Below are 22,375 nucleotides of genomic sequence, written 5' to 3' on the forward strand. Positions count from 1 at the left end.
GACTCATTTTACAGAATATTATAAAGAAAATGAAGGAGGTAATTTTTTATTTATTTATTTTTTGAGACAGAGTCACACTTTGTCGCCCAGGCTGGAGTGCAGTGGCATGATCTGGGCTCACTGCAACTTCTGCTTCCCAGGTTCCAGAGATTCTCCTGCCTCAGCCTCCTGAGTAGCTAGAATTACAGGCATGGACCACCATGCCCAGGTAATTTTTATATTTTTAGTAGAGATGGGGTTTCATCATGTCAGCCAGGCTGGTCTGGAACTCCTGACCCCAGGTGATCCGCCTGTCGTGGCCTCCCAAATGCTGGGATTATAGGCGGGAGCCACCGTGCCCAGCAGAGGAAGGTAATTTTTGTCCCCATCCTGGAGGTGAGAAAAATCAAACCCAAGAAGATTAAATGATTTATGTAAATTTACAGGGCAAATTAGTAACAGAGCCAGAACCAAAACCAGTCCAATCCTATATCTAGAAAGCTATATATTTATTCTTTTTTTTTTTTGAGAGAGAGAGAGTCTCGCTCTGTCACCCAGACTGGAGTGCAGTGGAGCGATCTCGGACCACTGCAACCTCTGCCTCCTGGGTTTGAGCCATTCTTGTGCCTCAGCCTCCCAAGTAGCTGGGATTATAAGTGTATGCCACCACACCCAGTTAATTTTTATATTTTTTGAATAAAGACAGGGTTTCACCATGTTGGTCAGGCTGGTCTCAAACTCCCGGCCTCATGATCTGCCTGCCTTAACCACCCAAAGTGCTGGGACTACTAGGCGTGGGCCACCACACCTGGCTTCTAGAAGACTATATTATAATTACATATTGTCCTTTATTATCAAAATCATGCCACTTCTTTGACAAATAAAAACAACTTCTGGGTGCAGTGGCTCATGCCTATAATCCCAGCACTTTGCGAGGTCAAGATGGGAGGATCACTTGAGGCAAGTTCGAGACCAGCCTGGTCAGTGTGGTATGACCCCCCATCTCTATATTTTTTATAAGAAAAAGGAAAAAAAAAAGCAAGGAATAAATCAGAGTACATAATAATATACCATTTTTTTTATATTAAAAAAAGAAGAAACTAGGATCTATATCCATACTGGTACAAAAGAACTCTGGAAGAATAAATGTAGAGCTAACGGCCGTGGCTGCCACGGGGGCGGGGCGAACTTGCTAAATGGAAGGATGGGAGATGATACGGTTTGGCTCCGTGTCCCACCCAAATCTCATCTCAAATCGTCAACCCCTGTGTCGGAGGAGGGGCCTGGCGGGAGGTGAGTGGACCATTGGGACAGTTTCTCCCATGTTGTTCTTGTGATAGTGAGTCAGTTCTCACAAGATCTGATGGCTTTAAGGTGCGGCATCCCCCTCACTCTCTCTCCTGCCGCCATGTAAGATGTACCTGCTTCCCCTCTGCCTTCTGCCGTGATTGCTAGTTTCCTGAGGCCTCACGGCCCTGCAGAGCTATGAGTCAGTTACATCTCTTTTCTTCAACAATTACCCAGCCTCAGGTACTTCTCTATAGCAGTGTGAAAATGGATTAATACAGAAGGCTTTCACACTAGACTTTTTCAAGCCTTTTTAAAAACCCTGTGAATATATTGCATATTTAGAAAACTAAACGTGTTCTTAAATGAACATACACAAAGGCTTAGCACTTCCTTCAAGAGCTAAGCCTAGGCTAGGAACGGGAATCAGAGCGCTGCCTTTTCTGTGGTGCGATGTTCAGAAGATGCTGGGCTCTGCCTCTCCAACTCTCCCCTCCCCATCTCACTTCATTAACAGAATAACTAGCACCTGCCCACTACATGCTATGCACCTTTTCAGTGTCTTACATGGATTAGCACCATTTAATCCTCACAACAAACCTATGAATTAACTGAGGCATAGGAAAGATTATTTGAAGGTCAAAGCAGGTGAGTCAAGATACAAACTCGGGCCCAGCACAGTGGCTCACGCCTGTAATCCCAGCACTTTGGAAGGCTGAGGCTGGTGGATCACTTGAGGTCGGAAGTTTAAGACCAGCCTGGCCAACATGGTGAAACCCCGTCTTTACTAAAAATACAAGTTAGCCAGGCGTGGTGGTGTGTGCCTGTAGTTCCAGCTACTTGTGAGGCTGAGGCAAGAGAATCGCTTGAATCTGAGAGGTGGAGGTTGTAGTGAGCCGAGATCACACCACTGCACTCCAGCCTGGGTGACAGTGTGAGACTGTCTCAAAAAAAAAAAAAAAAAAAAAAGATACAGATGTGGGTATTACGGGCCCGGGATCCACACCCTAACCACAATCCCACATCGCCTCTCATTTACAGAGCAAAATTACTCCTTTGGGGTTAGGTCCTGTTCTTCAGGAAAAAAAAAAAAAGCCTTGCAAAATGTCATGTGTCTCCTGGGAGGATTAAAAGAGCACGTCTTTTAGCCATTGTCTTTAGCACCTCCGAAAACAGGCACTTGTCACGATGGAGACCATGAAATCCATGAACAGGACAGAACACAAGTACTAAAAGGGGAGGGGGAAGCATTCCCAGAACGTTCCAGAGCAGGGGGTGCCTGCTGGAAAGAGGATGTCAGAGCCCAGAGAGGGTGTGGGAACAGCTGGGGTGTCTCTGGTGGGGTGACCGGGAAATTTTGCCAGCTCCCCAGCTTTCCAGAGAAAGTACCCATTCTTTGGGACCCAGCTAAGTCCACTGGGAACTCAGTGTGGCTTATCTGTGTGAGTTTTCTGATGAAGCCGCCAGCTTGCCTACACAGGAGGACGCCCGCCAGGCTTCGTCATCGCGGGTACATCTGAGAAGGAACACCTCCTGCTCTTTCTCTGGAGGGTGCTGGGCAGTGATACTACTAAACAGATGCCAAGTGCACAGTGCCCTCTGCCTACCACACCTCCTCCCGTCAGCCCTAGCACTGGTCTTCTCGCTCACCAACTTTTGCTGCTTCTGTTTCTTCCTCCCCTAATTCCTAAGGCCAAAATCCAAGTTCGTTCAACAAATCTCGACTACGTGGCCTCTTACATGCGTGGCCTCATTCCAGGTGCAATGAGGGAGATAAGAACAGAAATCCTGGTACCTGTGTGCCTAGGTTCAAATCCCAGCTCTACCATCTAATAGCTGTCAGGCACTGGGCACATTACTTAGCCCCTCTGCGTGTTTTGCTATCTCTAAAATGTAATGCCTACCTCACTGGCTTGAACCCAGGAGGAGGTTGCAGTGAGCCAAGATCGCACCATTGCACTCCAGCCTGGGCGACAGGAGCAAGGCTGAAGAGACGGAGCTCCACGGCCTTGGAAAATAAGCCTTCAACACAGAAGTATACATGCATTTTTCCCAAAACTTAAGCTGAGGGCGAGAACCTGTAGGTTACATTCTAAGGACCATAGAAATTGGTTGTCCACCTAAGAAACGTCTCCACAGAAATTATGTTGATGTCGTCATTAAAGATGCTTTTTTTCTGGGCTGACACACTTCTATGAAAGTGCTTTCATTTCTTCACCAAGTCTCTGATACTCTCTGACACCTGTCCATCCCACCTTGGATGGTACAAAAGTGACAAGAGCATGTCAAACGTTTCAAAAGGGCTGTTGAAAATATAAGCTGGGAAACATGTAAGCTAAATATGAGCTTGGGTATTAAAATTAGAAGTAGGTCACAGAAACCCAACCCCATGTATCTGCATCCAGCCCTTGGTGAGTGGGCCCTGACGTGTCCTTCACAATCCCATCTTTTTTTTTGAGACAGTTTCGCTCTTGTTACCCAGGCTGGAGTGCAATGGCTCGATCTCGGCTCACCGCAACCTCCGCCTCCTGGGCTCAAGCAGTTCTCCTGCCTCAGCCTCCCAAGTAGCTGGGACTACAGGAGTGCACCACCATGCCCAGCTAATTTTTGTATTTTTAGTAGAGACGGGGTTTCACCATGTTGACCAGGATGGCCTCGATCTCTTGACCCACAATTCCATCTTTACTGGCGGTTGTCCGGCCGTCACACGGCGCCTTCCTGCCCGCCCTTTCCTAACCACCTCCACTCTAGTGAAGACGTACAGCTGGCAGTCATGCCGGCTGTACACTGCCATTTCCCACAGGTTCCAAATGCCTGGGCTGCCAAGAGGGTTGAGTGTTTACATGTATTTTTAATGGAAGTGGGGTCTCACTATGTTGTCCAGGCTAGCTTTGAACTCCTAGGCTCAAGCAATCCTCCCACTCTGGCCTCCTAAGGCTCTGGGATTACAGGTGTGAGCCACCATGCCAAGCCGGGTCTTTAAAAAAAAGTCTGTGAAGCAGGAGTTGCAGGAAAAAAGAACTAATTAATTACTTGGGGGAAAAAAGCTGAAAGAAAATCAACCAGTAGTAACAGTGATTATCTCTGAGTGGTGGGATCACGAGTCCTGTATTTCCTTCCATGCAATTTTTAATATTTTCTAAAATATACATGCATTGCTTTAAGATGAGAAAAAATATGTGGTGTTTTATCAAGAGGCATAGAGGCTGGCAAATAATGTCTGGATCCCTACACCACCGCTGGAGGAACGCAATGGGGGAGCCCGACAGACTGCAGGCACTGTGCCCCCGTCTGTCCTGTGGCTTCCTACCAGCCCAAAGCACTGAGGTTTCCAGAGGGAGTGAGGCAAAAGGCCCAGACATTTTTCTGGTTAACACTCCACGTATTCAGTTCCAAAGGGTGCTAGGCCAGGGAGGCAAGGCAGAGCTTGGCCAGGCCGCGGGCAGCTTGCTGGACCAGGCCAGAGAGTAAGTCAGTAGAATTCCCGCAGGCCCCATCTGTGGGTGCGAGGCCAAAGTCCACCAACCCCATGGCTTTTCTGTGCTGGGAGGGAGGAAAGCGGGGGACAGCACAGGGAGGTGACAGCACAAGGAGGTGCCCTACTCGCCGTTCATGTCATTTTCTCTTTCTGACATTTTCCTAGGCTGCTTTAAGTGGACGACAGAGGCCACCTGAGTGCCATTCCGGATTTAGAAAGAAACTGCATGTCCAGAGTGTGAACTGGCCTGCTCTGATCTCCCGGCCGTGGCAGTGGTAGCTTCCAGCCTGCTTTGTGTTTGCCCAAAAGTAACAGTAAAGAGCTCTGACCACTCCTGTTCACCTTAAACCTGGGGCTGCTGTGCTTCTGGGCTTTGCAAAGAGTGGAGGGGTTTCCGCATATCAAAAAAGAAAGGGGCGCTAGGTCTGTGCTGTGACCCTACCCTGCAATGGAATGACACATAGCTATAAAGAATGAGGCCGCTCCACATGTGCTGGGACTGAGGAAGGTTCTTTCGATTTTTTGTTTTGTTTCTGAGACCAAGTCTCGCCACTTGTTGCCCAGATTGGAGTGCAGTGGCACAATCTCGGCTCACTGCAGCCTCCGCCTCCTGGGTTCAAGCAATTCTCCTGCCTCAGCCTCCCAAGTTGGAGTTACAGGAGCCCACCACCACACCCAACTGTTTTATATTTTTAGTATAGAGGCTGGGTTTCGGGTTTCACCATGTTGGTCAGGCTGATCTCCAACTTCTGATCTCAGGTGACCCACCCACCTCAGCCTCTCCAAGTGGTGGGATTACAGGCGTGAGCCACCACACCCAGTCGAGACAGTTAAAAAAAGTGCAGCACAGTGTGTATCGTGTGTGTGACTACTATCATTTGCGTATGAGAAAGAAAAGCTTACTACCAGACACCACCTGGAGGGATAAATAGACTGGCAGGGGCTGCCCCTGGGGAGGAAACTGGGAAATGGAGTGAGAGTAGAAAAAGGTGTTGTTAGCTGGGTGTGGCGGCGCACCCCTGCAGGCCCAGCTGCTCCAGAGGCTGAGTAGGGAGGATTGCCTGGGCCCAGGAGTGCAGGTCCAGCTGGGCAACGTAGTAAGACGTTTAAAAAAAAAAAAAAAAAAGCTTTCCTTTCCATGAAAAGCCTTTTTGTAACTTTTGAAATCCATATTTTTGTTTTTTGTTTTTTTGAGATGGAGTCTTGCTTTGTCACCAGGCTGGAGTGTAATGGTGTGACCTCAGCTCACTGCAACCTCCACCTTCCGGGTTCAAGTGATTCTCCTGCCTCAGCCTCCCAAGTAGCCAGAATTAGAGGCATGCGCTGCCACATTCAGCTAATTTTCATATTTTTAGTAGAGATGGGGTTTCACCATGTTGGCCAGGATGGTCTCCATCTCCTGACCTCATGATCCACACACCTCGGCTTCCCAAAGTGCTGGGATTGCAGGCGTGAGCCACGGCGCCTGGCTGAATTCCATCTATTTTAATGGTCTCTGGTCTACATACTCGTGTGTAAACACATACATGCGGAAGAACGGGGATCACCTGCACAAAGCTATAAACTGCTTCCTCATCCTTCCAGCCCCGTTCTAGAGGTAAACCCTCCGCCCTCCCCAGGCACTACCGTCCTGCTGCCAGCCACCTCCACCCCGTGCTGGCCAGCAGTGGCCTAATGCTTCCTCTCCATTCCACCCCTCCCTGCCTCCCATGAGATCACAGGAGAGGATTGCTGGTTCCTGCTTCCCTCAGCACGCCTAAATGTAAAGTGAACGAATCCGCTGTTAATATGCAGATTACCCACCCCACCTGGATGCATCTGCATATTAACAGTGAACTTCGGGCCAGGAGTGACGGAAAGCAAGGAATTTTAGGGCGAGTGAGGCAGAATAGGATAAGTGAGGAAAGTGAGATGTGGTTAAAGGAATACCAGACCCGAGGGCCGGGAGACAGCAGTCTTATTCGGGCTGTGTGACGTGGAGGTGTTCATGTCCTCAAATGAAAGAGGAGGGAGCTGCAAGGGATGATCTCCCAGATGCCACATCCGGCAACATCCCCCCGTCCCCTCAGGCCTCACTGATGTGTGCTGTATGTGCTCGACAGCCCTGTCCAACAGAAATGGAATGCAAGGCACACAGGTAATTTTAAGCATTCTGGTAGCACCACAAAAAAAGTGAACAGAAGCAGATGAAATTAATTTTAATATTTTACTTAACACAGCATATCTAAAATATCATTTTAACAGGCAATCAATATAAAAAAATCCATTCTTCTTTTTAGTACTAAGTCTTTGAAATCTGCCATTTACATTTTGCAGAACATCTTAACCTGGACTAGCCACCTGTCAGGAGCTCAAAAGCCCCACCTAATGAATGACTGCTGCCTTGGACAGTGCAGGTTGAGTCTAACAGGAAAGCAATCCCTTCGCCTTGGACCCCATGAGGCCCAGAGCTGAGGTCGGATACGAGCACCAGCCCACGTCCTTGGAAAAGGTCAAGGTCACAGGAGCGGTTTCGGTTCTGAGTTCCGTGCCTGATGAGGGGCAGCTGGGACTGGTTACCCGACAGCACTGCGGAGTGCAAGACAGACACACACAGAGAAGCCGCAACCTTACAGGAACACGGGGAACCTCAGGCCGCGCGGAAACAAGGTGGGGGTCATCAGGGCGTCTCTACCTTCGCGGCTTTCACAACACGAAATCTCAGACTCACCAAAGTACGCAGACCTCTTGGTGTGTCAGTTACATAAATCCACTCCTTTAGACACCTGAGCACCTTCCCCCTCCCAGACACCCAATGGGCGCGGGAGACACTGCTGCTCCCGGGACAGTGACCACTCATAAAAGCTCCTACTCGGGGTGCATCACACGCACAATCTCATTTGCTCACCTAAAAAACCCTATAAGAACTCACAGATGAGGACACCGGGGCTGAGAAGGTTAAATTACTTCCCAACAGGGACACGTGGCACAGAATGGATCTGACACTGACTTGCACACTGCAACGAGCACTGCCCAGCTTTGAAGGGGCACCAAAGAAGTTCACAATTATAAGGCCATGGGGTCACCTCTGCAAAAGGGATATGAAACAGGGCCCTGGACACAGGAGGGGTGGAAAGGATTATTTGAGTAAGCATGGAAGGTGGAGGGGCTCACCAGGCCAAGAGCAGGTGCTAGGCCTTCAGCAGACACAGCATGAGCCAAGGCACAGAGGCCCCAGGGGACCGTGCCGTGGTCAGAAAGCGGTGATGGCCGGGCAGCTGGATGGCCATGCATATAAGGGGCCCCACATCAAGGGGGAGGCATTAGCCAAACCCATCACATAAGGGCCTTCAATTCCATAAAGAATCTGGGTTTTATCCTGTGAGCTACGGGAAGCCACTGAAGCATTTTATCTAGGCTAGCAAGTGGGCCCAGAATTTCATTGTAAGAAATCATTCTATAGAAGGAATCTCAACCCTCACCTGACTGCCTTTATCCCCCTAGGGTTCTAAGCTCTACTGAAATGCCCATATAAAGCATAGATTTGCTTCCTACAGACTTGAACCATGCCCTAGGGATTTAATTCCCAGGGGCCTGTGAAGTTTGCTTACTTTACCTATTTTTCTAAAGAGAAGTTCTTGACTTGCAACCCCTGAAAATGTACCAATGGAAAGCTAGCAAGCACCTTCTATATTTTTGGCATCACCACCAACCAAGGACCCGGTGCAGGGCAGCCTGCTTGGCCTCTGGCTGCAGAAAGGCCAGCCCCTGCGGGAAGCCCTTCTTCATCCTGACAGTGTTCAGTGCGCTACGCTTCCTTGCACAGAAACTCGTAAGATGCTTCTGGCTGATGAGAAAACTACGCTAAAACATTTCACTCCTCTAACGCAAAGGCCTCAGTGCCGTGCCGCCTCCCTAAGGTTTTACTGTTCACTGCCTTCAAAACCCATGTCTCCCCTCTGCCCCGCCCCCCACATCCCTTCCAGCTCACCCGATTACTCAGTTCCATTTTCGGCTCAGCAGCCTCTGAGGCTGGCCTACTTTTCAAGGCCACACGAGCAGAAAAATTTGGGCATTACGCAAACAGAACATAACTAGGACAAAGGCACAAAAAAAGGGGGTGGGGACCTGCAATGGTGTATACCAAGGAGGCAAGGATACAGGCAGGACTTGATGAAACAGCCAATGGACAAGTTTGCAGTGGGGGCGGGAGAGGCTGGCGGGGAAAGACGGGCAGAGGCACAGAGTGTAACAGAGCAGGGCTTGGCCAGGACAGCCTGGAAAATCGAGCTGAAGACCAAGATGCACCAGGCAAGATCACTTTCCCCAGTGATAAGAGCTGTAAGGCTCACTTGGTTTTCAGTTGTCAGCCGAGTGGTTCTGAAAGTCTCGCCCCAGCCCGAACAGTGAGAAGCCTTACGCAGCTTCAAGCACATAGCAAGACCATGAGAACAGCATATTGATACAGAATTAGACCAGTTCTGGGGAGCACAGTGCAGGCAGGAAGAGGCCCTCTCAGATTGCACTCTAGCTAATTAAGGTACTGTCCTGTGGGGTGACTCTCAGGGGCATGGTTTTTCGTTTTGAGAGAGTACAGTGGCACAATCTCAGCTCACTGCAATCTTTGCCTCCCTGGCTCAAGCAGTTCTTGTGCCTCAGCATCCCGAGTAGCTGGGACTACAGGCGTGCAGCACGCCTGGCTAATTTTTGTATTTTTAGTAGAGACGGGGTTTCACTATGTTGGCCAGGCTGATTTTGAACTCCTGGCCCCAAGTGATCCACCTGCCTCGCCTCCTAAAGTGCTGGGATTACAGGCGTGGGCCACCACGCACAGTAAAGAGGTATGTTTGTGAAGAAGTGAAAGGCCAAGTGTCACTCTACCAGGCTTTTTCTGAACTTCCAGCTCCATTAATATCCTGGCCTGAAGAACCAACCCCTTGCCTTCGCCGAGAAGATGGAACGTTTCATAGACACAGTCCCTGTCCCCAAACCCCTCCTTTTCAAGGAGCCTCTGGGTATCCGGAGAACTGTTCTGAAGGAACTGTGCCTGCTGGTCCCTATTTGTTTCCATGTCACCTACTATGGCCAGCCAAAGTGGGGTGCAAAGGAGAGGGTACCCAGGCAGCAAGACAGTGCACCCCACGAGATGAGGCTGGCCCTACTTCCCCAGGGGCACCTGTGGATGCGTCGCTCTGTCACTCCGCTTCTGTTGCCGCAGACTTGAGGAGCAGGGAGGCTGTGGTGCAAGGGGACCCTCAGTCACGGATGCGGAGCTGGCAGAGGCGAGAAGATGCAGCCTTCCGGATCCAGCGGAAGAGCTGGGCCAGCTTGTAGAGGAAGGGCAGGGAGGAAGGGGAAGCTGCAGGGCAGAGAGACACTACTGTGAGCGTCCTGCCCTTCCAGCCTGTCACTCTGCCATCTCCCACCCTGGGAGACTCCACTGCCTTGCAACTACGCATTTGTTTTTTGTTTGTTTGTTTGTTTGTTTTTGAGACAGGGTCTCACTCTGTCCCCTAAGCTGGAGTACAGTGCAGTCTGTGTTCAGTTCACTGAAGCCTCCATCTCCTGGGCTCAAGTGATCCTCCTGCTTAGACTCCCAAAGTGCTGGGATTACAGATGTGAGCCACCACACCTGGCCTGCTGGGCCAAAGCACGGTTTTTATTTTATTTTTTTGAGACAGTCTCACTATGTCACCCAGGCTGGAATGCAGTGGTGTGATCTCAGCTCACTGCAACCTTCGCCTCCCGGGCTTCAGTGATTCTCCTGCCTCAGCCTCCAGGGTAGCTGGGACTACAGGCACATGCCACCACACCCAACTAATTTTTGTATTTTTAGTAGGTAACAGGTTTCACCATGTTGGCCAGGCTGGTCTCGAACTCCTGACTTCAGGTGATTCGCCTGCCTTGGCCTCCCAAAGTGCTGGGATTACGGGTGTTGCCCAGGATGGAGGGCAACAGCACAATCTCAGCTCACTGCAACCTCCCCCTCCCGGGTTCAAGCAATTCTCCCTGTCTCAGCCTCCCGAGTTGCTGGGATAATAGGCATGCACCACCACACCTGGTTTAGGTTTGTATTTTTAGTAGAGACGGGGTTTCACCATGTTGGCCAGGCTGTTCTTGAACTCCTGACCTCAGGGGATCCACCCACCTAGGCCTCCCGAAGTGCTGGGATTACAGGTGTGAGCCACCGCACCCAGCCTATTTTCCACATTTTCTAAAATGTATGAGTATTTCATTTACAACTTGTTTTGAATGAATACTTCGTTAGACATTAACACTCGAATTCACACTTTTGTAGACATTCTGATGAGGGGAAGTTTTTTTTAAATTCTGAGGTTCCAGTCAGAGTTCAGCCCAGAAAAAATCAGAGGGCTACGACTCAGTCCGCGTCCAGGAGTCAGCGGGCCGAGTGGACTTTCAGCGGGCCGAGTGGACTTTCTCTCAGCTGCTCTCACAGATTCCAGGGCTAGTCTCTCTTTCCAGGTGGGGCTGACTCATGCCCAGTCCAGCAATTCCTCCCTGTGGAACCGACTCGGGGGGAAATGTCACAGGAGAGACCCCCATCCCCAGTAGGACTCTGACAGGCGTAGTGACAAGCACCCACTCCCACAGGCCCAGCCCCAACAAGGACCCTTCCCAGGAAGGATGGGGCACGAGTCTCTACCACTTACCTGGATCCAACCTCACCACCAGGAGACAGAGGATCAAGGCAGCCAGGAGGCTTTTTTTGAAGGGCAGAGAAAAGAAGTGGCTCACCGCAGAGTCCCAAAGCTGGCGAACCAACATCGGTAGTGACAGGAACTTGTGGGACACAGAGCCTGACCGGGAGACAGAGTACGGCTTCAGGGAAGTCAGGGGAGTCAGTTCCCTGGACCCCGACCTCTGCACTTGCTTTTAAGAGCTGAGCAAAAGGGTATTAAGTATTGGCTAAAGCCTCCGTGCCTTAACTGCAGATACCCTTGCAAATCTCATGCATATAAATTGTTTTCCTTAAGCATATTACTTATTTTGAGTATTTATTATTTACAATATTCAATATATCTTTGTAGAAGTTTTTTAAAACCTTTCAGAACAAGATCTGAAATACATAAAAAGCATCGTGTTATTAAAAAAAAAAGTGAACGGAGAAATATAAAATACTTTCAAAATTTAAAAAGGGCACTTGTAGTACAAGGGAAAAAAAACTTTTACTTAAAAAAAAAAAGCAGTTGAGCAAAAGGGACTAAGAAATATTTTCTCACAGAGCTCATCAAGTAGCTCTAAAGGAAATACCAAAAGCCCCCAAAAATGTTTGAAAGACAGATCACATCACTATACTATCATCTCCTTAGGAGAGGACTTTAGGACTTTGACAGGCAACACCTATCTGCTGCGTAAATCTGGCATATTTAGTGTTTTTTTAATGGTCTCATTTTTTTCACAGTCATGATGCCACTACTGATCAGTACAGGAGTTTGGTTTTTTGGGGTTTTTTTTTGAGATAGGGTCTCACTCTGCCACCAGGCTGGAGTGCAGTGGCAAGGATCTCGGCTCACTGAAATGTCCGCCTCCTGGGTTCAAGCAATTCCTCTACCTCAGCCTCCTGAGTAGCTGGGACTACAGGCATCCGCCACCACGCCCAGCTAATTTTTTGTATTGCAGTAGAGATGGGGTTTCACCATGTTGGTCAGAACGGTCTCTATCTCCTGACCTCGTGATCTGCCTGCCTTGGCCTCCCAAAGTACTGGGATTACAGGCGTGAGCCACCGCGCCTGGCCAGCACAGGAGTTTTAACCTGCTCTATTTATGACCTTGGCCAGTTTACCCACTTGTAGGCAACCCAGTGGTCCTCTGCTCCTGGGAGGTCACCATATTGATGCAGACCCCCAATTAGTGTAGCACCCCCAATTACTACAGCCCAGCACTCCTGGGTACAGCGATCCTCCCACCTCAGCCTCTCAAGAATCTGGGACTACAGGCATATAGCACTACACCCAGCATTATTTCATAGCATTCTTTATATTCTGGCCTCAGGTGCATGCAGACAGTTATACAGAGCAATACTTCTGATTATCACATCAATGCAGAGAAATGAAGGGCAATACATACAGTGAAGAATTCACAAGTCTGGGATTGTGAATATAAACACGAACACTACCAACCTAAGAACAAGTGACGCCCAGTCCAGACAGAGCACCCGGAACTGCCATCAAACACCCTCTTCCCCTCCCCAGTAGGTGCAGAATAGAGGGCTGGGGAGCCACAAGCAGCCCCTGGAGCCAACAACCTGCTTGCAAAGAAGTCGTAGTGTCTCGGCAGGTTCATGCGCTGAGGCACACAAAGAAAAACACTTTGGATCCAGTCTCCTCATTAAGCAGAAGGGCTTTCGCGTAAAAAAGAACAAAAATGGAACAGACCTATTCTGTATGCTGGCAAGAGAAAAAACAAGGGTCAGTGAGTAAAAACTACCAGGAGAAAAGCCGAAATTCAACATTAGAAAGAATTCCCCACGGAGCTATCCAGAGTCGGAAAGTGCTGCTTCAAGAGATGGTGACTTTCTGTCCTTGGAAGTATTCACAACTACACTAGATCATCACTAAAGGAAAAGGGCGGAAAGGATTCAGGGACCAGGGAAAGGGTCTGCAACAGAAGACCTTTACTGTCCCCTCGGGTTGGCTGGGCACAGTGGCTCACACCTGTAATCCCAGCACTTTGGGAGGCTGAGGAGGGCGGATCACGAAGTCAAGAGATGGAGACCATCCTGGCCAACATGGTGAAACCCCGTCTCTACTAAAAATGCGAAAATTAGCTGGGTGTGGTGGCGCACGCCTGTAGTCCCAGCTACTGAGGAAGCTGAGGCAGGAAAATTGCTTGAACCAGGGAGCCAGAGGTTGCAGTAAGCCAAGATCTTGCCACTGCACACCAGCCTGGTGACAGAGTGAGACTCCATCTCAAAAAAAAAAGTCCCCTTGGAGCACAACAATCCCCACACTCCCCCTGCACCACCCCACACCACCTTGCATCATGCTAGCCAGGCATACAGCATGGGTCTTGACGCGGTTTTCCCCTAGAGGCCACCTTGGAAAACTGCACTCTAGCAGGCAGGGTGTACATCAATCATTGAAGAGAATGTTCAAGAGCTCTGGGGAGGGCAGAGAGGAGGCTGGGCAAGCTGAAGAGGTGTCATTTTTGTCTTGTAAGTCAAGTTACCAAGGTACCAAATGAGTTTCTTATTTTCCTTTCGTATCCCAGAAGATCTCAGCTGTGTTTGTTTTGGGGCCAGCATTTAAAGGAGGAAGGACATCCCACCCAGGCCAGTATGATAGAAGCAAGAGGCCCAGTCAGAGGACTCCAAGGGGAAAATGACTTTCAAAAGACAAGTCAAGGTCCCAGGACCCAGCAACACCTTCCATGGCCAACTTCAGAGGGCCTGGGCTTCACTTTGTTAAGCAACTCAACAGGCTTCCTCTTCTGTGATTCAAGAGTTACTCATATAAAGAACTGCTCCTAAGCTCCCAGGAGTTTTCCAATGATCCCCGAGGTACAGGGCAAGCCCACAACTCCACTTCACAGAGGTCACAGAGGGATAATGTCCTACCTTCCCGGTTTGGCTTCGGGGCCTCCTCAGAGCCTGAGTGTTCCTGTCCCTGCTGCTGCCTCGCTGTGTCAATGGCCTGAAGTATATCCAGTCGCTGCGCTTCACCAAAGGCTGCAGAGCCCACCACCAGCTCCTCAGCCTCCGACAAGCGGCCCAGAGGCAGCAGCACCCGCTGCACGTGGAATTCCGCCAAGGCTCCATACTCTGGAAGGTCTTGGTTGGCTGGGTCTTGGAGCCAGGCACCCACCACATCCAGCACAGCTCCAGGCTCTTGCATTTTGCTGTATAAAAGAATGCTGCAGTCCCAAAAAACCCAATCCCAACACAAGAAGAGTCAGTGCTCAATGAGTGGTTCATTTCTCTTGACCGCGACGCTTCTCCTATCCAACCCCTCCTCACTGTGTCCTCTAGGCCTTTCCGATGCAGTGTTGATGCTAGTGGGAATTCCCTATAACAAACCCATCACTAACAGCATACTCCATGGGAAAAGCTGAAAGTCTTTCCTCTAATATCAGGAAAAAGGAAAAGATGCTTACTTTGACCGTTTTTATTCAACTGGAGGTCATAGCCAGAGCAATTAGGCAACAGAAAGAAATAAAAAGTATCCCGACTAGAAAGAAGAAAGTCAAATTATCCCTGTTTACAGATAATAAGATCTTATATACAGAAAACTCTAAAGACTCCACCAAAAAAAAAGAACTAATAAACAGATTCAGTAAAGTTGTAGGATACAAAAATCAACGTACAAAAAACAGCATTTCTACATGCTGTAGTGAACCACTGGAAAAGGAGATCAAGAAAACAATTCCAGCCAGGCACAGTGGCTCACATCTGTAATCCCAGCACTTTGGGAGGCCGAGGTGGGCAGATCACAAGGTCAGGAGTTCGAGACCAGCCTGGCCAACATGGCGAAACCCTGTCTCTACTAAAAATACAAAAAAAAATTAGTCAGGCACGGTGGCGCACATCTGTAATCCCAGCTACTCAGAAGGCTGAGGCAGGAGAATTGCTTGAACCCGGGAGGCAGAGGCGGCAGTGAGCCAAGATCGAGCCACTGCACTCTAGTCTGGGCAACAGAGCAAGAGTCCATTTAAGAAAAAAAATTCCATTTACAATAGCTACCAAAAAAATAAGATACCTAGGAATAAATTCAACCAAGCTGGTAAAAGATCTCTACACTGAAAACCATAAAACATTGATGAAAGAAGTTGAAGGGGACACAAAAAAATAGAAAGATATTCTGTGTTCATTCACAAATTGGAAGAATATTATCAAAATTCCCAAAGCAATCTACAGATTTAACGCAATCTCTATGAAAATCCCAATGGCATTCTTCACAGAAATAGAAAAAACCATCCTGAAATTCGTATGGAACCACGAAAGACCCCAGATGACTAAAGCAATCGTGAGCAAAAAGAACGAAGCTGGACATATCAGATTACCTGACTTTAAACTATACTACAGAAAGCTCTAACAGTAACCTCACAGTATGGTACGGCATAAAAACAGACAAAATGGAACAGAACAGGGAGCCCAGAAATAAATTCATGCACCTAGAGCCAACTGATTTTCAACAAAGGTGCCGAGAACACACACAGGGAAAAAGAATCTCTTCAATACACGGTGCTGGGAAAATCAGATATCCATGTGCAGGAGAGCAGACCCCTACCTTTCCCCACATGCAAAACTTAACCCGAAACAGATTAAAGACTTAAATGTAAAACCTGAAACTATGAAACTACTAGAAGAAAACATAGGAGAGATGCCTCACAACACTGGGCTGAGCAAGGGTTTTTCTAAAGACTTTAAAAGCACCGATGACAAAAGCAACAATGGACAAATGAAATTACATCAAAACTTCCGCAGCACAGCAAAGGAAGCAATTAAGAGTGAAGACACAACCTACAGAATGGGAGAAAATATTTGCAAACTATCCATCCGACAGGGAGTTAATATCCAGAATATACAAGGAACTTAAACAACAGCCAAAAAAAAAACAACACCAGATTTAAAAACAGGTAAAAGACCTCAACAGACATTTCTCAAAAGATGACATACCACAGCCACTAGGTATATGAAAAAATGTCCAACGTCATGAATCTTCAGGGAAATTTCAAAACCACAATGAGGCATCCCTCACTCCAGTTATAACAGCTATTATCAAAAAGACAAAGGAAGCAAGTACTGGAGAGGATGTGGAGTGGAATGTAAGTCCCACTTACTCTTGGTGGGACTGTAAACTGGTGCAGCCACTATGGAAAACAGAATGCAGGCTTCTTTACAAAGTTAAAAATCGGAAAGACGGCACTTTTTTTATAAGTGGTGGCAAGCACTGAGAGAATGCCATGAAGGCCTTGGGCACACTGCAAGAGTATTCGCTGCCTCCCCACCCTCAAGTGCCACATGCTGCCCCTCTACTGCCAGTGAATCCCTGGGCCTAAGCAAATTGTTGCCAAGCCCTGCTTCTGGTACTTTCTATTTCAACTAAAGAAGAAAAAGTGTTCAGGGCAAAGTGTCTACCGGGCAGGTGTTCAAGAAATCCCCTGCAAGTGAAGACCTTTGGCATCGGGGTATACTACAGCTCCTGCAGCAGCATCCACAGTATGTATGCAGAACAGCCGGACCTGACCACCGTGGGTGCTGTCACCCAGTGCTCCCAAGACGGGCACCCAGCACCGTGACCCAGGCCTACGCCATCCAGATCATGAAGGTGGAGGTGATTGCAGCCATCTCCATCAAAGATCAGAGTGCCACAAGCAGTTCCACAATTCCAAGGTCACATTCCTGCTGCCCCACCAGGTCTTGCATCTTCAGCACTAGCCACACTCCAACACCAAGAGTCCCAATACCTTCTTCCAGGTACAGAGAACTTTCGCAGGCTGTCATCAAAATAAACTCAAGAATGCCCAGGTGAAAAAATAAAAATAGAACTATCACATGATCTAGCAATCCATTATCTCCCATGTTTAATGAGCACCATTCACAACAGCCAAGACATGAAATCAACCTAAGTATCCAACAGCAGATGAATAAAGAAAATGTGTGCGTATAATACACACACACACACACACACACACACACACACACACAAATGGAATACTATATAGCCATAAACAAGAATAAAATCTTATCATTCATGACAATACAGGTGGACCCTGGAGCCATCACATTAAGTGAAATAAGCCAGCCACAGAAAGATAAATACTACATGATTTCACTCATGTGAAATCTTTAATAAAAAAAAAAAAGTTGATTTCATAGAAGCAGGGAGTAGAACAGTGGTTACCAGAGACTGGGGAAAGAAAGAAGAAAAGGAAGACGGAAAGAGGTTGGTCACTGGGTACAAACTCACAATGGGGCAGAAGGAATAAGGTGTGGTGTTCTATTGCACAGTAAGGCGGTATGGTCAACAGTAAGGGACTGTATATTACAAAATAGCCGGAAGAGAGGCTTCTAAATGTTCTTGCCACAAACAAATGATAAATGCATGAGGTGATGGATATGCTAACTACCCTGATTTGATCATTATACAACATACATACGGTATATATTGAAATGTGAAATTTACCCTATAAATATGTACAAGTGTCAATTTAAAAAAAAAAATTTTTTTTGAAACAGAGTCTCACACTGTCACCCAGGCTGCAGTGCAGTGGTGCGATCTTGGCTCACTGCAACCTCCGCTTCCCAGGTTCAAGTGATTCTCCTGCCTCAGCCTCTCAAGTAGCTGAGATTACAGGTGCATGCCACCACATCCAGCTTATTTTTTTTGTATTTTTAGGAGAGATGGAGTGTCACCATGTTAGCCAGGCTAGTCTCGATCTCCTGACTTCGTGATTTGCCTGCCTTGGCCTTCCAAAGTGCTGGGATTACAGGTGTGGGCCACTGTGCACAGCCCTTTTTTTTTTTTTTTATAAGAATTAGGAATTCCTAGGAAGCAGCAAGCTGCTCTTTCAGCTCTGCCCACTCTGTCATCCCATGTCACTCCTATTCCCTGTCCCCTTCCTTCTTTACATCTATTCTACTCCTAAATTCTCCTCCCTTATCCTTTATTGCTATGTATGGAGGGCTGGGGGGGAAAAAAGTGAAGGGAAAGAATGAGATTTGGCGGGAAATGGTAGGTAAGGGGAAAAGAGGAGCTATTAGGCCCAGATTTAGAAGAGGAGATGAATATCCCCTCGTTTCTGAGCCGATCTGATGAGTCAGCAAAGGAGACTCACTTACCACAGTTCTAGGACTTTGGGGGGTAGCTTTTCAGGAACTTGGTAATACTGAAGAACCCAGGAGAGGACTTCTTGCCACCGATCCATTTCTGCCAGGGCCTGGATCCCCACAACACACAGGGAGCACTTCACTTCCAAGAAGCTGTCAGCAGAAAAACCAATTTCAGTTAGAAGTGGTTCCCCTCCATTTCCATTTCCATTCCCACCTCCACCAGCTCCCAACTCAGCAGCCATCATGTCCCTCATCCCCGTTAGTATTTAGATGGGCTTCACAATTGGTCTCATGGGCTGCCTTTTCGCCCAGGCACGAAAAGTTCCTGTAAACCTTTTAAGAGGCAAGTCAGCTGAATTGCTCAATGTTCATCTTTGTATCCAGGTGAAATCAGACTTAAATGAAGAGGAACGGTAATCCTGAGGGGCAAATAACACACAGCACCAGTGTGTGGGTGAAAAAAGCTGGAACTGAGTTTGCTCAGTGAATAAATGGGCTTGGAGCATTCTGAATGAGTGGAGGTATAGGAAGTCCACAGCTGGCCTTTTAGCACCACCTAGTAAGGTTCCTCCAGACACCCAGAAGCAAAGCCTTCCACATTCACTGAAATGCGCTCCCACCCAGCCCCCTTAAGCACAGCCAGAGCTCTCCAGTTCATCCTTCTCTGCGGTCAGCTTTAAGTATTCTACCTACCGCCTCCCTAGTATGGCCTAATCCAATTTTACAATGCAGAGAAATGACGCCCTCACCTGCCATATAAGGCTGGTGGCATTAGAAAGAGCAAAGCAGGCCCAAGGTTTTTTCCTCCAGATTCTGTTTTTCTCTTCTTTTTGGTAGAGAAGGGGGCTCGTTATGCTACCCAGGCTGGTCTCAAACTCCTGAGCTCAATCAATCCTCCTGCCTCGGCCTCCCTAACTGTTGGGATTACAGGCGTAAACCCCCGCGCCTGGCCCTGAATTCACTCTTTAATCCAGTCCTCCAATGGGACGAGCACACTGTTCCTGCCACGATCCCCATTCCCCATCATCAGCCAAAGTCAGGAGTAAACAACCTGGTGGGAAGGCAGTTACCTAGGAGAGGACTTTCATCACCTGCTTACTGACAGAGTTTAACACTTAATACACATTCAGCCTTCCCATCATGTCATTCTGCCCTGGAACAAGGAGCAAAGAATTGGCTGTGGGTTCACTGCTAAGCTCTTGTTACTCGACTTCCTTATTCTGTAGAATGGGCACACGATGAGCAAACACCCTCTCTGAGAGAAACCACTGATAAAGCTCCTTATGAGCAATCTGGGAATGACAGAACCCCTGAGACCTTGAGCCCCACCCCAAGAGCACCCGGAAATGGGTTCCTTTCCGAGCCCAGCACGTACGTGCCCGCGGGTTCCTCTGCCAGGGCGTGGTTGGCCAGACTCTGCCAGGCCCGTTCGCAGGTCTCCAGCGCCGCCCGAAAGTCCAGGTGCACTACCAAGAGGTCGGCCGCCTCCTCCAGCAGGTCCACCGCCGGCGCCCGGGCCCGGGCGGCGCGCACCGGCTCGCTGCTGCGCAGGGGGCCCCCGAGCCCCCGGAGGGGGCCTGCAGAGATCGAGGAGTCGCTCTTCATAACTAGTCCCGGCCCAGGGCCCAGCTCCTCAGACGTCGGAGTGACCGCCTCTCCGGAGGCTCCGGGATATGCCAAGTTGGCCTGAGCGAAGAGGGAAAGTCTTCATCTCCTTGCCCACACCCCTTCCCGAGATCGATTCCCGGAGAAAGAAAAGGAAGGGGCCTGAGGCAAAGGCTGGGCTCGCCTGGCGGCTGGGGAAGCAGTTTACACATCGGATTTGCAGGATTCTTGCATCCCTGAACTACCTGGCCCTAGCTTCTCCGGCCCCGCGACACGTGCAGCAACTGCCTCAGCTGTGGGATCCTGGCTACGAACAAAGACTCTCAGCCGGCCGCCCCACAACGGTGCGGACATCTTTCGCGCTCGCCCCGCCCCGCAGACGCGCGGCGGCGCGGGGTGCTCTGGGAGTTGTGGTTCCCCAGCTCTCGGCTCTATAATAGAATCAGGCGGGAAAGTGCGGACTACAACCCCCAGCACGCCGCGCCCCGGAAGCCGCCCCTGTCCCGTGAGAAAACAAACCGCTGCTACAGCTTCGGGGTGGGGAAGTCGGGGCAGGTGGACCGCTCACAACGCCGAAGCTGTCTTGTGAAATGGAGGGGTCCTCACTAGCCAGTTCCAGCGGAGGCTGACGGAAGAAATGCCAGCAATGGATGTGCAGCTACATGCACGCTTCTAACTCAGAGCTTCTGCGGCGGTGGCGATCAGGGAATCTGTGATGTCAGGGCTGAGGCAGAGCTGATCGAACATTCTGGCAACCTTAGTCTTGGACTGATTCACACTTTCTCCGCGTTCCCTCCGGAGTTTTCTGTGGGGGGATGAATATTGCCTGGTGAGGCTGAGGGAATTAGGGCGGAAACCTTCACAAAGAGTACTAAGAATATGTTGGTCCAAAGGGCAGTGTTCCAAAATGAACAGTGAGCCCACCGACGCGGGGCTGGGGGCGCTGAACATAGGGCCTCATTTTCTCTCTGCTCTGTGCCCCACCCTGGATCTGTTGTTAGAAAAATCTGGGGTTAAATGTAGACACCAATTCTACCTCCCCAGTGTTGCCACTTCCAATCTGTCTTCTCTATTTTATATCTCTCCTTGTTTATCGCCATCTACATACTAATGTCTATGTTTTACTTATTTTTTGTTGTCTCTTTCCTTCCACTGTGATATTAACTCAGGAAGGCAGAGGTTTTTGTCTCTCGTTCACCGTGGGAACTTCATGCCTTGAACAATGCCTGCTACCTATAGGTAGTAAAAAAAGTATTTGCGGAATAAATGAAGTCCTGGCTTCACTTTTATCTGGTTACAGGGTCCATATTTCTCTTTCCTCAGAGTCTGATGGACTTGGTTCTGCCTCAGCTTCCCATGCAGACTTTCTGGAAGAGAATGGACAGCCCAGAAGGTGGGTGTGTGTATGTATGGTGACAAGGGCAGGGGATGTGTGATGTGAGCAGGTGTCTGTCTAATCTAATTTCTAGGGCAGCAAATGATTCTAGGGAAGTTTTGAAGACAGTTCAAAGGGCAGAGAACTGGGAAGAAACGAAAACCAAGATGACCTAATACAAATGAGGGAAGCTTGGCAAAGCCCAGGTGAAACAATATATTAATAAGTGTGATTTATGGATATGTGTAAGATTACTATTATAGCTACAATTTACCAAATACTCTGTTTCCAGTACTTTATTTTAAAGTGCATGATTCACAATATGGTTTTGATTTTCACGGTGTTCTTAGCTTACATTGTATAACTTGCTCATGGAATGACTGTGAATCCCCTGAATAGAAGCATACTTAGTTCTGTCCCTGCAGAGCAGAGTAGTGGCTCAATGCCTTTGGCCCAAAAGAGCCTCTGTTTGACTGACATTTGTCACTTACTAGTTGTGTGACCTCAGGAATTTATTTACATAAGGTCTGATTTCCTCACCTGTAAAATTGGCGTAACAGTTTGTCCTTAACTCTCAAAGGCTGAGGGAAGAATTAAGTAAGATTGCGTACAATGCACCAGGCACGTTAAGTACTGAAAAATGTGAGCCAGGCCTGGGAAGACCGAACATGCTCAGAAGCGGCCAGCTCTAAGTGGCTGACGCCTGGAAAAGCCCCTTTCCTTAATCCCTAACAAATTTCTTGCTATTCCAAATTTGTCCAGGAGATGGATGCACAGTCTTAAAAGAAGCAGCCTTGCTAAAAATAAATTTGCCTGTTTAGTAGTGAGACAGCCAGAATGAGGTCAAGATATTTCAGGCAAAAGAGAGGAGAGCTAGAAA

At 48.6% G+C, this 22,375-nt stretch overlaps 1 protein-coding gene and 1 long non-coding RNA gene across 3 annotated transcripts; one reads left to right on the forward strand and one right to left on the reverse strand.

The window, feature by feature from the left end:
• Nucleotides 1-8,601: 8,601 nt before the first annotated feature.
• Nucleotides 8,602-20,528, reverse strand: PEX26 (peroxisomal biogenesis factor 26). 2 transcript variants are annotated; one of them, XM_017516868.2, is made up of 5 exons: nucleotides 19,891-20,528; nucleotides 18,525-18,665; nucleotides 14,301-14,581; nucleotides 11,395-11,541; nucleotides 8,602-10,082 (listed from the first exon to the last, which is right to left on the reverse strand). In XM_017516868.2, exons 1-5 carry the CDS (start codon nucleotides 20,118-20,120, stop codon nucleotides 9,979-9,981), a joined length of 903 nt encoding a protein of 300 aa, XP_017372357.1. In that variant the 5' UTR covers nucleotides 20,121-20,528; the 3' UTR covers nucleotides 8,602-9,978. The 2 variants fall into 2 exon arrangements, with proteins under 2 accessions (XP_017372357.1, XP_017372356.1); XM_017516867.2 differs by having other exon boundaries at nucleotides 14,301-14,596.
• LOC119469234 lies at nucleotides 20,521-21,946 on the forward strand. The gene is made up of 2 exons (XR_005198047.1): nucleotides 20,521-20,949; nucleotides 21,444-21,946. It is a non-coding gene; the product is annotated as an uncharacterized LOC119469234 (long non-coding RNA).
• The last annotated feature ends 429 nt before the right edge of the window (nucleotides 21,947-22,375 follow it).

The sequence above is a fragment of the Cebus imitator genome, unplaced genomic scaffold (assembly GCF_001604975.1).
Source record: "Cebus imitator isolate Cc_AM_T3 unplaced genomic scaffold, Cebus_imitator-1.0 Scaffold607, whole genome shotgun sequence".
NCBI classification, from domain to species: Eukaryota; Metazoa; Chordata; class Mammalia; order Primates; family Cebidae; genus Cebus; species Cebus imitator.

Excerpts from the sequence above, each read along its gene's own strand:
- PEX26 (XM_017516867.2), bottom strand. The coding sequence starts at position 20,120 with ATGAAGAGCGACTCCTCGATCTCTGCAGGCCCCCTCCGGGGGCTCGGG. Across the intron at positions 18,666-19,890 it reads GCAGAGGAACCCGCGGGCAC|CTTCTTGGAAGTGAAGTGCT; the intron begins GTACGTGCTGGG and ends TTCTGCTGACAG. Across the intron at positions 11,542-14,300 it reads CCCGAAGCCAAACCGGGAAG|GCTCTGTGTCCCACAAGTTC; the intron begins GTAGGACATTAT and ends TCTCCCGGTCAG.